The sequence below is a fragment of the Apium graveolens genome, unplaced genomic scaffold (assembly GCF_009905375.1).
Source record: "Apium graveolens cultivar Ventura unplaced genomic scaffold, ASM990537v1 ctg8602, whole genome shotgun sequence".
In the NCBI taxonomy this organism is placed as follows: Eukaryota; Viridiplantae; Streptophyta; class Magnoliopsida; order Apiales; family Apiaceae; genus Apium; species Apium graveolens.
In genome coordinates, this window is record NW_027421319.1 from 27,934 (window position 1) to 44,158 (window position 16,225).

At 39.8% G+C, this 16,225-nt stretch overlaps 1 protein-coding gene across 1 annotated transcript; it reads right to left on the minus strand.

Moving 5' to 3' along the window:
- Positions 1-3,043: 3,043 nt before the first annotated feature.
- LOC141705151 (GDSL esterase/lipase At4g10955-like) lies at positions 3,044-4,425 on the minus strand. Its single transcript, XM_074508220.1, has 2 exons — positions 4,268-4,425; positions 3,044-4,133 (listed from the first exon to the last, which is right to left on the minus strand). The coding sequence occupies exons 1-2, from the start codon at positions 4,327-4,329 to the stop codon at positions 3,176-3,178; spliced, it is 1,020 nt and encodes a 339-aa protein (XP_074364321.1). The 5' UTR covers positions 4,330-4,425; the 3' UTR covers positions 3,044-3,175.
- Between the last annotated feature and the right edge of the window lie 11,800 nt (positions 4,426-16,225).

Genomic DNA, 16,225 nt, shown 5'->3' on the forward strand with positions numbered 1-16,225 from the left:
TTACCTTTTAATTAAATTTCCACATTACCAAAATATTTGTGGTCACCCTTTGATTTTTGGTTAAATTTTCAGGCGGTTATGAAACGGAGAATCAGTGAATGGTGACACCACTGTATTATTTCTGTAGTTTCTTGTTTAAGTATATACGGTTTCTCTGACACGGTGACACCACTGTATTATTTCTTCTAGTCAATTGCATTGGGAGACCAGAGAACAGGTCTAGTTGTGGATTACATTATGAAGGTAAGTAAGCGTGAATCATTTTGTTTTATATACATGCATAGATTAACCAAGATATCAAGAACTAGACATTGGACTCAAACTGCATTCAATCACTGACTAGACTGCTGTTTGGTTAGTGACTGAACTAATGACTTCTATGCTAACAGTTACGAGAAATTATAGCAACCATTGCTAGTTTCCAGAAAACAGTTTGTAGAGCCGTGTTTAAGGGTTTTTGAAACTATTTTTAGGTAATCAGCTAGCTACAAAGCAGCTGAACTATTTACGAAAAAAGAAGCATAATTATGGATTACTTTACAAATCTATGTGCCCTGGTTTACAAATTGCCTTTTGTATATGTTTGTGGCTTCCTTTTATTTGGAAATTTTGAGAATCTAGCATGTAGTTTGTCAATCTTATTTTAAGTGAATTTTATGTGTACTTCGACTTTCTCTACAGATTGTCGGGATAGATGATTTGAAAAAGGAGGTTGACAAAAGAGGAAAAGATGAAGATGTTACAAGCAGGACCTCCCAATCTTCACCAAGATCAACTGCGAGGAAAGGTGGTATCTTTAGAAAGCAGGACATTGACAGTCTCTTCATGGAAGTGAGCCAGGTGACACTATGGGCATTTGTTTATTTTCTATTATGTCTTGGTTTGATTTCACTTTATATTAAGAGATCCAGTTCTTTGTTTTTCTTATAATGTAGGAAGGAAAAGAATATTAACTTAAGAGTGGTTGTCGATTTATTTTGAAGATTGTTTGTTTTCTCCAGATTGGGAAATTGCCTATCACATGCTGTGATGATATTGCAAGGACAACATAGCTCTTGCGGAAGACGTGAAGAGAAGCTGAAAAGGCCAAGTGAGCTCTGAGTAGCCAACATCAAATCCTTGTAGACTCTATATTTTCTTTAATTTGTAGTAGAAATCTTACACTCATGAAAGCAGTGATATCAATATGCTTTTAGCTTTTGTATAACTATGTTGTTGTGATTTCCGATCACGGATTAACTTTAGAACTTTTTTTTAGATTTGCAAAGTTAATTTCATTTGATTACTTGTTATATTTTGTGTAAGACAACGCTTTTAAGAACCAAGCTTCATTAAAATATCATGTCTTTAATACTAAAACAATGCTTTCGAACACAAAACTTCGGTGCAAAATTAACTCTCACAACACTAGTAAACCATTGTCTATATAATATTAAGATATTGTATCAAAGGTATTCATGCAATACATTTGGACAAATAAACAGTTGTATGTATCTGATCATGCCATACATTAAAATCCAAAACTGTTGTGTGTAGAAATTTATTACAAGAGTTCTACGAGCTCAATTTCATTTTTGTTGTCTATCTGAATACACAACAACGTTTATACAACAATAAGTGTTGTAGGATTGGTTTTAATGTTATACCTTACACAACGGTTTTCTGAGTTTGTGAGAACCCTTGAGTAATGTAGCTTGTTACGACGAAAACAAGCAAAAAACGTTGTCTTTTCTGGATGTAATACAACGGGCTTAATCCATAATCATTGTCTGTATAATCTCAGACAATGTTTTTTAGCCGTTGTCTGATCCAACTAACAGACGGCGGCTTAATAGTCAACGGAAAAATAGGGTATCAGACAACGGACATAAACCGTTGTTGAAGCTTGTTTTCCTTGTAGTGGAGAAGTGTAGCAGTTTGGATTTGAATAATAATATTTTAGGAAAAATGTTCGAAGTCAAATTCTACAAGTCACAGATCAATGAGTATCGAGAAGTATGTCGAGAAGTCCAAAATGACTTGTAGAGAAGTCACAAGAAATATCGATAAGTCAATATGCATGTAGAGATCTCAGATATTGACAAGTCAAAAAGTTCATGTAGAGAACTGGAGATATCAACAAGACATTTCTTCATATAGAGATCTAGAGATTTCGACAAGTCAAATCTTCATGCAGAGAACTAGAGATATCGACAAGTCAAAAGTCTATGTAGAAAACTGGAGATATCAGCAAGTCATTCGACATGTAGAGAACCGGAGACCTTAATAAGTCATTAACACATGTAGAGAACTCAAGATAACGATAAGTCATTTTACTTATCGGTATGTGACATCTCTACAGAACAAAAGAGATTTCGACAAACTATCTCATAATTCAGAATGCAGACAAATTGAAGATTCAAGATTATCAGTCAACAAACAATTCTATCACTGAATTGGAAAGACTACAAATACAGTTTGAAGAATACAAGATCAAGGAACAAGATTCATTGGTCAAAAGAGGGTCACAGAACTATTAAATCTTGCACAAATTTGCTAACACTGGAAATGTAAAATATACAAAGTAGATTTAAAAACTGTGTTATTCTATTTTAATGCAAGTTTTGTAATACCGTGCATGTTGATCTATAATTTATAAAGCATGTCAAGTGTCCTTTGTTTAAAATATAACAAAGAGATATAGGAAAAATCTTGTATTCGCTCTCAAGATTTGTAGCTAATTTCTTAATTTAAAGAACACAAATTTGTAACAAAACAAATTTGATTTTAATAAATCAAGTGAATTTTTAATATTTGATTTATGTGTTCTGCATTAGTATTTTATCTTTACAAATTTATATATCTTTCTTGTTCTAAATAAGCAAACACTATCACAAATTAATTAAGTTAACCTGCTCTGTGTTTCATTACATACGTGACATTTTATAAGAAAATAGACCCTGTACAATGCAATTTTATTCACACTCTCTCGAAATATTTTTTAGTTCTACCTCCTGATTACTTATTCTCATTAGAAAAACCGCATGTATAACATAAAAAAAAGTAATAACAAATGTCGGTTTAATTAAACATATGAACATGGTAATGATTTACTAAAAAAGTACACAACATTGCAACTACTGATTGAAGAAAAGAAAAACAAAGAAAGCATTGTAACAAATTATATTACAGTGAGCTAGAAATTGTGTAACTCAAGCTCCCCAGTAAAACTCTCGGACCACCACTGCGACAATTTATGGGATTTCTTAGTCTTTGTCTTGTTCAAATTTGTCACAAGATAAGCAGTTGGAAGCAGATGATATGGTTCTGTAGCTAGTGAACGTGATGCAACAATACTCATCACAGAGACTTGTGTTCCCATATTTCCAACTGTAGAAGCACCTATACTCACCATTGCCTTTCTTTGCTCAAAGTAAGCAACATACTGGGAACAAATTGGATCCTTTGGATTCACAAACAGGTACGGAGTCCACCCCGAAAGCTTGATAAACGGGTTATCGACTTGCGATGCCTGGTGGCCTATTAGGCCTAATGATAATCCTGCCCTGATTACATCCCCAATAAGTCGAGCCCCGAACTTTAATATCTTGTTCTTGATTAGTAGCTCCAAAGGTATTGATAGTGAACTGAATGGCGGATTGAAAAGATATGTTTCCAGGAGAAATCCCATTTTTACCATGTTTCGTCCAACTAATAGTGCAATAAGTGAGCCTAAAGAATGTCCTGCTAGCCATACATTTGCAGCACCAACTTGATCAACTAGTATTTTCACAACTCTCAAGGCCTTTGCAACTCGGGAACTGTTTTGAAGTTTATGCTGAGAAAATACGTAGTGCAAATCCAGTTTAATATCTTGTTTTATTGTGCTCCATTTGATTACTGTACCTCGAAATGCAAGCACGTATTTGCATGATGATGTGTTCAGGGGGGATTCAAACTTGTAGATAGCTCCGAATATCGAGGAATCGGAGTCATCTATGAGCACTTGGGGCTGTGATTGGAAATTGAAAGAACTCCACCATGGAGGTGCTAGAGCATAATGGCCTTTTCGATTGTGTTGACGATCTTCTTCCAGAACGTAGACGCCTTGAACTAAGCTTGCAGCAATGGATCTTCTGTGCTGTGTGTTATCCCTTCAAATTTGTACATGCAACCTTTTGTTAGTACATGTAATGTAAGTTACAAATTAATCAGATGTGAACATTCTATAACTAAAACACAGTGCAAGAATGATGTAGAATAATATTTTTGGGTTAATTTGATCTACCAGTTGGTTGCACTTAAGTGTACAGGTACTGAATATTTGAACTTATCTTTCCAGGATGCCATTGTAACCAAACCAGGTCCTTTTTTCCTCCTCTTCCGCTTGTTTCCCTTTCTTCTCAATTACAAAGCATAAATGCTTTTATAAGAAAAAATATTGGAAGAAAGAAAGAACAAAGGAAAGAAAGTATGTGACTGTGAAACTAATTAATCTGGGCCGTTCAAACTTTCCGCAATAAATCATTGCGGAAGTTTCTCCAATATTTCATTGTATTTTCTTTCCACCTTTTTTTCCACATCCACCTTTTCTTTCCGACGACTTGTGTACAATTTCCCCTCCGGCTGCTTGACTGCTTAATACAATGTGTAACATCTAATACAAGCCAAGTCTGTCTTTATGCAGTCAACTAGTATTTTAAGGTATTATGGTGTCATTATCTTTGTACACTGTTTCCATACTGCATTTTATCTTTTTACTCTGTTTTTTTTCATTCTAGATTAGTTGGTAGTACAAAATCAAATCCTTCCATGCAGCCGCTTTGCCACGTAGAGGAGAGAATGGCCTTGTTGCAGTTCAAACAAGGGTTTGAAATCTTGAAAACAGCCTCTCATGCGCCTTCTGCTTATCCGAAGATCCTATCCTGGAAGCTCCAAGGAAACAAGTGTGGTGAACATTACATCTATGGTACCTGCTTCGCTAAACAACTTATTCTTTCTGTCATCTCTTGGGCTCAGAGGGTGTGGTTTAGAGCAAGTCCAACAATGTCCTACTAGATGCCTTATAAATATAATAAAATATAATGTCCTAGTGATTTAAGACATAAATTTTGCATAATAACTCGAACAATATGTCTTATATTGGTGCCATATTATTAGTATAATATTATATTTGAATTATAATTGGAGGAAAAGAAAAGATGAGAGAGAAGAGATGTGTAAAAAAAGAGGGAAAGAAATTTTTTATTGATATAAATTAAATAGGTAAAAATGAGGCATTTTATTCATGTCCTAGTGTTTTAAGGCACCACTTGTTTCCCTTTCTTCTCAATTACAAAGCATGAAGGCTTTTATAAGAAAAAATATTGGAAGAAAGAAAGAACAGGAAAAGAAAGTATGTAAATTATATTAACAAGTTGCAGTACCAATTATTTTATCAATATAGATACATAATAATAGACTACGACTTTAAAGGCCAGTTGATCTTTTTTTTAGGTAATTTCATGCCAATTTTTAATAATTTTCATATTTATTTAAAAACTAGTTGGTAACCCGTGCTTAGCATAGGCCGGAAATTTAAAATAATAGAATCTTATTATTATTTGCATAAAACTTAAATTCATAATCAGTGCAAAATACAGATTTAAATATAATATATAAAATATTGTTAAAATATATAGTTAAAAAAATCGAAATTAGATGTAATTCTAAAATTTCACGGTATAGTTTTATAATTCTGCATGCACCTAATTATTATTTACTTATATAAATGTGACATGTTAACTTACTAATATGATTATTTTAAAGTAAACTGACGCTTAAAAGTTCAGCAATAAATAAAAATTGAAGGAAAATAAAATTTACAGAGAATATCAGTTGAGATTTTATTACATAAAATTTTAAAAATAGTTGTATAATTTTCTACCCAGATTTAGTACCTAAACATGGTTTCCTATTAGTATATTAGTCCAATAAGCCGTGCTAAACATGGTTCATAGATAGTTGATAACCCATGCTAAACATGGACCGAGATTAAAACTATCGAATTAATATTTGTAGAGAATTGTTCATAATTCGTGCAAAACACGAATTAAAATTAATATATTAATATCAATATTAAATTGGTACTTGCAAAAAAATAATTATATGGTTAAAAAGAATCAAATCATTAATGAAATTTTCCACTATAATTCTAGTTTTGCATTGTTTTATTTGATATAGAAATCTAAATATTAGTTTTATTTTTGTGAAACGAATTGTATCTCTATCTTATGAACCAAATATATGTTCTTTAGATAATTTAATATTAAATAATATAATTCGATAATTATTTTAGCCTTTTCAATATAGTTTATTTAATATTACTTAATTATCGATAAAAATAAATTTACAAATTAAAAGTAAATAGATGCTATTAAAATTAATTTAATATTATTTAATATAATCTAAATACAGCCCATAAATTTGTTACTGTTAAAATATATTTTTTAATTTAAAGTAAGTAAACGCTGTGATGTACAGTAATAAATACAATCATTAAATCAATAATTTTCAGTTTAAAAGTTAATAAATGTTACTAAAGTCATTTGCTATTACTTAATTATTTTTAAAATAATATTATAAAAAATAAAGTTTACCAAGAATATAAGTCAATTCGTATTAATAATTTACTTCGTGGGTAGTAATTTTTTTCAAAATAAAAGTAAATATATGTTATTTTACTTAATTTAACTAAATCTTGCTGACAACCATTTTAATTACTCCTTGATTCCATCTAAAATAGCTTCTCTTTCGAGACTTTCACGTCTTAATCTCTCATCTTCTGTATTTTCTGGCCACATTCCTTCAGAAATCTTGAAATTGTCCAACATGACCTCTGTTGATTTCTCATCCCAGGAGAATCTTTTGAAACTCGAGACACCTCAGTTTAGAAGCCTTGCTGGAAACTTGACAAACTTGATAGAACTTAATCTCAGTATGGTGAACATTACATCTATGGTACCTGCTTCGCTAAACAACTTATTCTTCCTGTCATCTCTCGGGCTCAGAGGGTGCGGGTTGTATGGTGAAATTCCAGTTGGCATCTTCCTGCTGCCAAACATACTAATTCTTGATGTTGGGAGAAACCGTAAGCTCAGCGGTCATTTGCCTGAAATTTTTGATTCTAGTATAAAGCTTGAGGAATTAAGGCTTGACTACACAGATGTCTCTGGCAAGCTACCAGACTCCATAAGAGAACTCAAATCTTTAAGGATTCTAAATATCAACAACTGCCTTTTTTCAGGTTTTATTCCAGCCACAGTCAGTAACATGACCACACTAACTATATACCGGACTTAAGCAGAAATAACTTTTCAGGAAATGTTCCATCCCTTGCAAGCATATCACAACTCTCTTACCTATCACTTGCTCACAATAATTTCACTAACAATATATCAGCATCCTTTGCAAATCTTACCGCTCTAACACATCTTGACCTTTCTTACAATCCGTTGCAGGGATCAGTTCCAACATCATTGTCAGAGCTTGAAAATCTGGAATATCCTAATCTTTTTCATGCTAATGTCAGTGGAATTGTGGAAGTAGATATATTTCTTACCTTAAAAAAACTAACTACTCTCGAACTTTAGCAGAACACTTTTTCTTTAGTAGAAAATAACAAAACCAATATTACTCTTCCACAATTCAAGTGGTTAAATATCAAAGTGGTCATTCAACTGAAAATCATATATGAGTTTAATCATCAAACTTTACGGGTTATCATTTGGATCACTAAAGTAATAATAAATATCAAACAGATACCTCAAAATATGTGCTCGAAAATTAAAATTTATTTTATGGAGTTCTAAACATTTTTTTAAATCTTATTACAACCAAATGAAAAGTTATGAATTTATAGTATTTAAGATGATTTTTTGAGATTTTTAAAATTTATCTACTAATTATTTTTATTTAAATAAAGCAAATGACTACATAATTAAAAATAAATAGTAGATAAATTTTAAAAAATCTTATTATATTATAGAAAATACTAGAATTCATACATTTTCATTTGGTTGTAATAGAATTCAAGAAAAATATATAAAACTCCATAAAATAAATTTTAATTCTCGAACACATATTTTGAGGTGTATGTATGATATTTATTATTTATTATAACTTTAGTGATTCAAATGATACCCCGTTAACTTTGATAATTAAACTCACTACAAGAAAAACGGGTAAATACGACCGTCCAAAAACCGGTCGTATTTAGTTAAATACGACCGGTTTTTTGACCGGTCGCATTCGGTCGAGTCATATTTAGTAATCGGTCGAATTTAGTATACGGAGCGGCTAAATTCGACCGCTTAAATTCGACCGAATGCGGTCGAATTTGTTTTTCACCAAAAAATTGAAAATCCCGCCCAAAAATTTGAATTTTTTGAAAAAATTTGAAAAGTCCGCCTAAAATATAAATTCGACCGTATATGATTGAAAATATTGTTCTAAATTCGACCGTATACGGTCGAATTAACGAGCACCAAATTTTAAAAAAAAAATCTCGCCGGAAAATTTTCAAATTCAGACGAGCTTCAAAAAATTCGGCAACCATTCCGATAACTCCGATATTGCCAAAAATTGAATTTTTCGGTTTAATTTTACACATCAAATTAGTCTACATCGTTCCCACAATCCGAAAATGACCCCAACAATAACATATCAATGATATAATTCATTTTCCGATCAAAATGGTAACTTTTCCGGCCAAATTCAAAATCATATTAATCTTTGTGAAATTCGACGCTTAATATCACAAAACAAAGCTAATAACGTATATAATTGATTATCAACAATTATATTAACATAAAACAATTATCAAGAAAAAAACAATGAATCAAAAATCATACCAAATTCGATTTTACACAAATTTCAAGTTTGCACTTCGAAATTTTCATATACATACTCCTCCAACTTTCCTAAACACAAACTCATAATCAAAAACGAAAGTAAAACACAAAATTTCAAAGACCCACCTAATTTTTTGTTCGGAAAATAAAGATAAAAGATGGATTTTGGGATGCTCGTGTTTATATAAGTTGTAGAAAAATAGAAGATAAGGGGATTGGTAAATGATGAAAAGGAGGTTGACCGGAAAAAGAAAGAAATAAGCCGGAAAAAAAAAGAGGAAAGGAGCAGGGGAGGGGCGGGGGAAGGGCAGGGGAGGGAAAAGGGGGGAGGGGAGGGGTGGGGTGGGATGGGTTTTATTTTAGTTTATTAATAGTTTAGTTTTATAAAATGCAAAATCAACCTTTAGATTATTTTTTAAGTGGTTGAATTTGGTGCGTTGGATCTAAATCACGCGGATCGCTGACATGGCATTAAATTTAACTGTCATCGGTTGTATTTAGGAGTGTCAATTTATATTTGTTTCACTTAGTTTTACATTATGAAAATTAAAATTATAATACTATGATTATTTAATCATTTGATTATTGTTATGCCCGCTTTCGGTCATGGGCCCTAAACAGGTCCCTGTGGGTGTACTAAATAGCTGGACTCTCGTGTGTGGGCTAGAACCATGGATTTATATGACTTGGGCCAGCACATGCGGGCTGGGCTCATAACATGCGAGCTGGGTTCACATGCGGGCTGGGCTCGTAACATGCGAGCTGGGTTCACATGCGAGCTGGGCTCATGACATGAGAGTTGGGCTCAAACATGCGAGCTGGGCTCAAGTGAGGACATGCGAGCTGGGCTCACACATGTAAGGTGAGCTCACATTTGTCATTTGGGCTCTCATATGCGAGCTGAGCTCGGTTGTGCCCACGCGAGGTGGGCTCAGGTGCCTTCGTGCGAGGTGGGCTTAGCTTCCCACACGCGGGCTGAGCTCATGAGCCCACATCTTATAGAAACAGAGGTAAGATTATATTTATTGTTTGAAGGCGGTGCGGGCCGAGGTGACCAGGCCGGGCCGCATCGAAAGACTTTGTGTGCAACATGGAAAGTGACTCATAGATGACTGAGTTGCTCGTAGATTTCGGGATCGACACGGGTTGTTCCTACAATCACGGGAAGGATTGCGGAGATGCCGCGAGATTGTAGGAAGCGTGTGGAGCCGATCGAGATTTACGTGACTAATTGGCTGAAGGCCTGACTTTATCGTGGGCTTGGCTACACGGGCTGAAGAGTCCTAACCCTAGCCTACGTGACTTGTTCCCCAAGAACTACGTGAGGCTTGATCCCTATAAATAGGGTACGTAGGCACTTGTATGAGACATGAGTCGACACTTGACAGAGAATAACAAACCCTATTCTTTCTTAAGGAGTCCACATACAAGCTCAGCCACCACCAAACAACCTTCCTCCGCCCTCAAACACCGTCCTTGATCTTTGTTCCGCCCATTAACCTCCACAACATTGTTATACGAAATTCTCCCTATAACATTTGGCGCTAGAAGGAGGGCTACGTTCATCTTAGGGAGAAAGATGACCAAAGAAAGCAAGCAAGCAACGACACCAGGGAGCGGAGGCAAGAAGGACCCTACTTTCGAACACACGCCCCCAGAGAATCAGGCGCCACCTCCACCAATTGCAACCGTGGACGGGCAGGCTGTGATGACGTATCTCGAAGGGCTGGCCGATCAGATGAATCAGATCAACGCCTGAATGTCAAAGGTAGAAAGAAGCTCGGTCCGGAACGCCAAGCGTAAGGCACGCCGCCTCAAGGTCTCACAGCGTAGCTGGAAGGGCAGAGGCCCTCAGAAGAAGCTGATCCACGATTTTGATGACGTGGAAACCGAGACCAAACAGAAGAAAGAAACATCACGCGAAAAGGAAGATATACCCCGAGGCCATGATGAGCGGGGCAGCCAGATCTCTACGAGATCGGGGCCGAAGCCAGCTTCATCTGAGGAAAGGTCAACTAGCGTGCTAGACCGAGTGGGTAGAAAACTAAGCGAACATGACCTCAGGCTCAAATTGGAGAATAGTAAGAAGGAGAGAGAAGAGAAAGAGCCCGTGGATAAAAGAGGCTCAAAAAGGGAACGGGCAACGACCCCTCCGGAAAGACGTCAACGCACCTCACCCAGAAGGGAGGAGCGACATAGACGCAGATACAATCGTGAAGAGGAGTCGCAGGACCGAGCTGGAGGAGGGGAACGCCGCGAACGACCTCAGGGCTCACATCATTCGAGTAATGCGGGAGGTGACAGAGAAGGAGAAGTTGTTAGAGTAAGGGACCTGAGAAGGATCTTAGATGAGATGGAGCAAGAGAAGAGAGGGCCCCCTGCTTCGGCTGCCCCCTCTCCGTTTACGGCTGCTATCCGATCATCCCCCCTACCTCGGGTGTTTAGGCACAACCCCGACCTTCTATTCAACGGCGAAGCCGACCCGGCGGAGTACCTTATTCAATTTAACACTGAGATGGAAGTCTATCAGGTGCCGGAGATGACCCGTTGCAGACTCTTCGCGGCGTCACTCAGAGGTAGTGCCCAACAATGGTTCTCCAAGTTGGGACCGGCTAGCATAAGAACGTGGAGGCAATTGGAGGACTTGTTCGTCAGACAATTTCAGTCGACCCTCCACTATTCGCCTCATGTGGCCACGTTAGCCAACATCAAGCAAAGGGAGGGGGAGCCCTTGGCAGAATACTTTCGTCGGTTCAACGCCGAGGTCCCCAAGGTGAGAGGAGCCAGTGAGGAGACCATCAAAAATTTCTTGATAGCAGGGCTGAAAGAAGGATCGAAATTTTGGAAGAGCCTCCAAGCGAGTGAGCCGAGGACCTTGGCCGAGTTCTATGAGCAAGCCGAACCCTTCAAGAGGGTAGAGAAATCGATGAGAGAGCTGAAAATCAGCGAAAGCTATCGAGACAAGAGGGACCGATCCTCAAGCCCTGACGAAAGGAGGAAGACATATCGGCGTAGTTGGAGCCCGAAAAAGTCTGCCCGTGGCAAAGAGACCACAAAAGATTCGGGGAGGCCTTATACAAGCAAATGGCAGACACACACTCCTCTGGTAGCCTCTATCGACCACATATATGCTACATATGTGGGGAAGGGGGTATTCAGGAAGGCAACTCCTCTCACAGACTACAATAAAAGAGACACTTCAAAGTATTGTGCATACCATGAGGCCACCGGACACGATACAGCTGATTGTAGACAACTAAAGGATGAGATCGAGACTTTGATTAGACAAGGGAAGCTTACGGAGTGGGTTGTCAAGGAGGTTCGAAGACACAGGACGGATTATCATACCGTCCCTCCTCCACCCCCAGAAGACAAAGAAAGGGTCCCTCGGGCTGGTAGTATTCATATTATTCTAGGCGGGTCTCACATTGGTGGAGACAGCCGGAAGGCGATGGACAGATATGCCCGGGAAGCAAAGGACAAGCCGCTCACCAACGTCAATCATCTAAGCCAAAGGCCCCCGGAGCTCTTTGAAAGGGAGGTCGATGATATCGTATTTAAAGAGAATGATGCAAAATGGGTGCATTACCCTCATACCGATGCCCTAGTCATAAAAATGAAGATTGGGACGGTGAATGTTCACCGAGCAATGGTGGACACCGGGAGTTCGGCTGATGTTTTGACTTATGATGCCTACAAAAAACTGGGATTATTGGATAGAGAATTAACCTCAACAGGTGGGCACCTGTACGGGTTCACGGGAGACTCGATCGGAGTGAAAGGGACAATTCGGCTCCCGGTGACCATAGGAGAGGAGCCTCATGTGGCCACCCAGATCGCTATGTTTACAGTCGTAGACCAGCCTTGTGCCTACAATGTTATAGTGGGCAGACCCCTTATGAGGGCAATGAGGATGGTGACCTCGATCCATCATATGACGATAAAATTCCCAACCCCCACGGGGGTAGGCATCTTGAAGAGCTGTCAATACGAATCCAGGGTCTGCTACAACCAGGCACTCAAAGCGGCCGAGTCAAGAAATGCCTCAAGGGAGGTAGCTGAAGCAGGTGAGTGCGACATCCCCATGGAAGAGGCAGAGGGCAGGAAAAGAATACGTCCTGAGGGCCACGAGACTTGTAATTTGATCTCAATTGAGGAGTTGCCCGAGAACTACTTCGAGCACATGGGAATTCATGTGGAACCACGCCCAGGGGCCTTACTAATGGAAGCATCTCAGCCCATCATGTTGATACAAGAGGGGATTGTAGAGGAAGCAAGTGATGAAGAAGAGAGCCCAGAACAAATCACTGCAACACTTAGGAGAGGGAAGTGGGCACGCAAAGAAACAACAATCACTATGGACCCATCCGACGGAATCACTCGAACTGTAACTGCGACCTCTGAACGCTTGATAAACCCGACCCAAGCTCACCAAACCGAGCTCAAGGATGCGGAAGGTTTGGCAATCACGGAAATGGAAAAAACTAGCGAAGCTCGAGCAGATCTAGACCCGAGAATGCCCTCAATGGTCGAGAGGGCCGGGGCCGCAGAGGACACAATCCCGATCTTGGTAGACCCAAATGATCCCTCCAAGGTACTCAGAATAGGCTCTAACCTAAGTCCTGACTTGAGAGAGGATCTAGCCCGCTTCCTAAGGGAGAATTTGGATGTCTTTGCATGGTCACACTCCGATATGATAGGGATAAACCCAAATGACATATGCCACCGGCTCAACTTGGACCCGAAAAAGAAGGGGGTTAGGAAAAAGAGACGGCCGATTAGTGGAGAGAGGGCAGAGGCCCTCAGAGAAGAAGTGGATAGATTAATGGAGGCAGGACTTGTGAGAGAAGCCTTCTACCCCGTGTGGCTGGCCAATCCTGTGCTTGTCAAGAAGCCCAATGGCAAGTGGAGGACATGTGTAGACTTCACCGACCTGAACAAAGCTTGCCCGAAGGACAGCTTTCCTCTACCCCGAATCGACCAGCTGGTTGATTCCACGGCTGGGCACGCGCTGCTTAGTTTTATGGATGCTTATTCGGGATATAACCAAATCCCCATGTATGGGCCAGATCAGGAGCACACCTCCTTTATTACTGATCGGGGCCTTTACTGTTACATCGGGATGCCCTTCGGGCTCCTTAATGCGGGGGCAACCTATCAGAGGCTGGTGAATAAGATGTTCAAACATCAATTGGGGAAGACTATGGAGGCCTATGTAGACGACATGCTGGTGAAATCGAAAGAAGCGAGGGATCATGTCCGCCACCTGGCAGAAATGTTCCAAATCCTAAGGGAGTACAGAATGAAACTCAACCCCCAGAAATGCGTGTTTGGGGTTGAATCGGGGAAGTTTTTGGGATTTATTGTCAACCATAGAGGCATTGAGGCCAACCCAGCCAAGATACAAGCACTACTCGAGATGAGATCCCCTCGACGGGTGAAGGATGTTCAAAGCTTAACAGGACGAGTGGCTGCCTTAAACCGCTTCGTCTCAAAATCCTCCGATAAATGCCAAGAGTTCTTCAAAGCAATCAAAGGAGTGGGGAGGAACTTTAAGTGGACCGAAGAATGTGAGGAAGCCTTTCAGAACATAAAGAAGCATCTCAGTAGCCCTCCCATGTTGACCAACCCAAAAGCAGGAGAAACTTTGATCCTATACTTGGCCATCTCCGACTTTGCAATAAGTGCAGTATTAGTCCGAGAGGAGGATGGTGTCCAGCTCCCGGTATATTATGTGAGTAAAAGGCTAGCCGATGCCGAGACTCGATACACAAGCCTCGAAAAGCTAGCGTATGCTCTGATTCTGGCCTCCCGAAAACTCAGGCCCTATTTTCAGGCACATAAGATAGAAGTGCGAACCTCCTACCCCCTCAGACAAGTGATGCATAGACCAGAATCTTCTGGTCGAATGTTGAAGTGGACGGTTGAGCTCGGCCAATTCGAGGTGGATTATAAGCCAAGGACTGCGATCAAAGGCCAAGCCCTGGCCGATTTTGTGCTAGAATTTCCCCCACATCAAGAAGTGGAGCCGGGAGCCCTTGTTGTTATACCTAGCACAGAAGAAGTTGGACTGGAGAGACAAAATAGTGCCCCATGGTGGAGCCTATATGTGGATGGTGCCTCTAACGGTGATGGAGCAGGAGCTGGAATCGAGCTAATCAGCCCAGAGGCTCACAAAATCAGACATGCGACCCATCTGGCCTTTCATGCAACCAACAATGATGCCGAGTATGAGGCCCTGATCAACGGTCTCAAGCTAGCTTTGGAAATGAAGGTCGAGAATTTGAATGTGTTTAGTGACTCCATGATTGTGGTCTATCAGGTAAATGGGGGGTATCAAGCTAAGGGGCCGAGAACAGAGCTTTACCTGAAGTGCGCACAGAGGATAATCGCAAGATTCAACGAGGTGAGGCTGGAACTAATCCCGCGTGGGCAGAATGAAGGCGCGGACGAGCTAGCTAAGCTCGGTTCACGCCGCGAGAGCAGTTTGCTAGGGACCGTGCCCCTCGATATACAGAGGCAACCTAGTGTGCCCGAGCACGAGGTGGGCAGCCTCAATAATGAGCTCGGCCCCACGTGGATGACATCTATTCTAGCATACATAAGAGAAGGTTCACTTCCGGATGAAAAGAACGAGGCAAGGAGAATAAAATACAAAGCAGCCCGCTATGTGATATACGACGAGATTCTATACAGAAGGGGGTTCAGTGTTCCTCTTCTGAAATGCATACATGGGGAGGAATGCAACTACATCCTAAGGGAAGTACACGAGGGTATTTGTGGCAATCACTCGGGGGGTAGCTCTCTAGCTCAGAAAATCCTCCGTCAAGGCTACTACTGGCCAACGCTGAAAAAAGACGCCTTTGAATTCTCCCGAGCTTGTGATAAGTGTCAGCGATATGCCAATTATTACAACAACCCCGTGGCCTCTCTCACATCCCTCATGAGCCCCTGGCCCTTCTCCATGTGGGGAATTGATCTGATTGGGGAACTCCCGAAGGCCAGGGGAGGCGTCAAGTATGCGGTAGTTGTGGTAGACTATTTCACTAAGTGGGCAGAGGCCGAGCCCCTAGCCACTATCACAGCGAGAAAGCTCCGGAAGTTTGTATACAGGGCTATTGTATGTCGCTATGGCATCCCTTACAAGCTGATATCTGACAATGGGAAACAATTTGATAGCAAGGAGATGCGAGAGTTTTGTGAGCAGCTGGGGATTCGGAAGAGCTTTAGCGCAGTCTGCCACCCCCAGAGTAACGGGCAGACAGAGGCTGTTAATAAAATCATTAAGCATACCTTAAAGGCAAAGCTTGAAGAGAAGAAAGGAGCATGGCCAGAAGAACTCGCCCAGGTCCTAT

Coding starts and splice junctions, on each gene's coding strand:
- LOC141705151 (XM_074508220.1), bottom strand. CDS start 4,329: ATGGCATCCTGGAAAGATAAGTTCAAATATTCAGTACCTGTACACTTA. Junction 4,134..4,267: donor CACTTAAGTGCAACCAACTG/GTAGATCAAATT, acceptor ACAAATTTGAAG/GGATAACACACAGCACAGAA.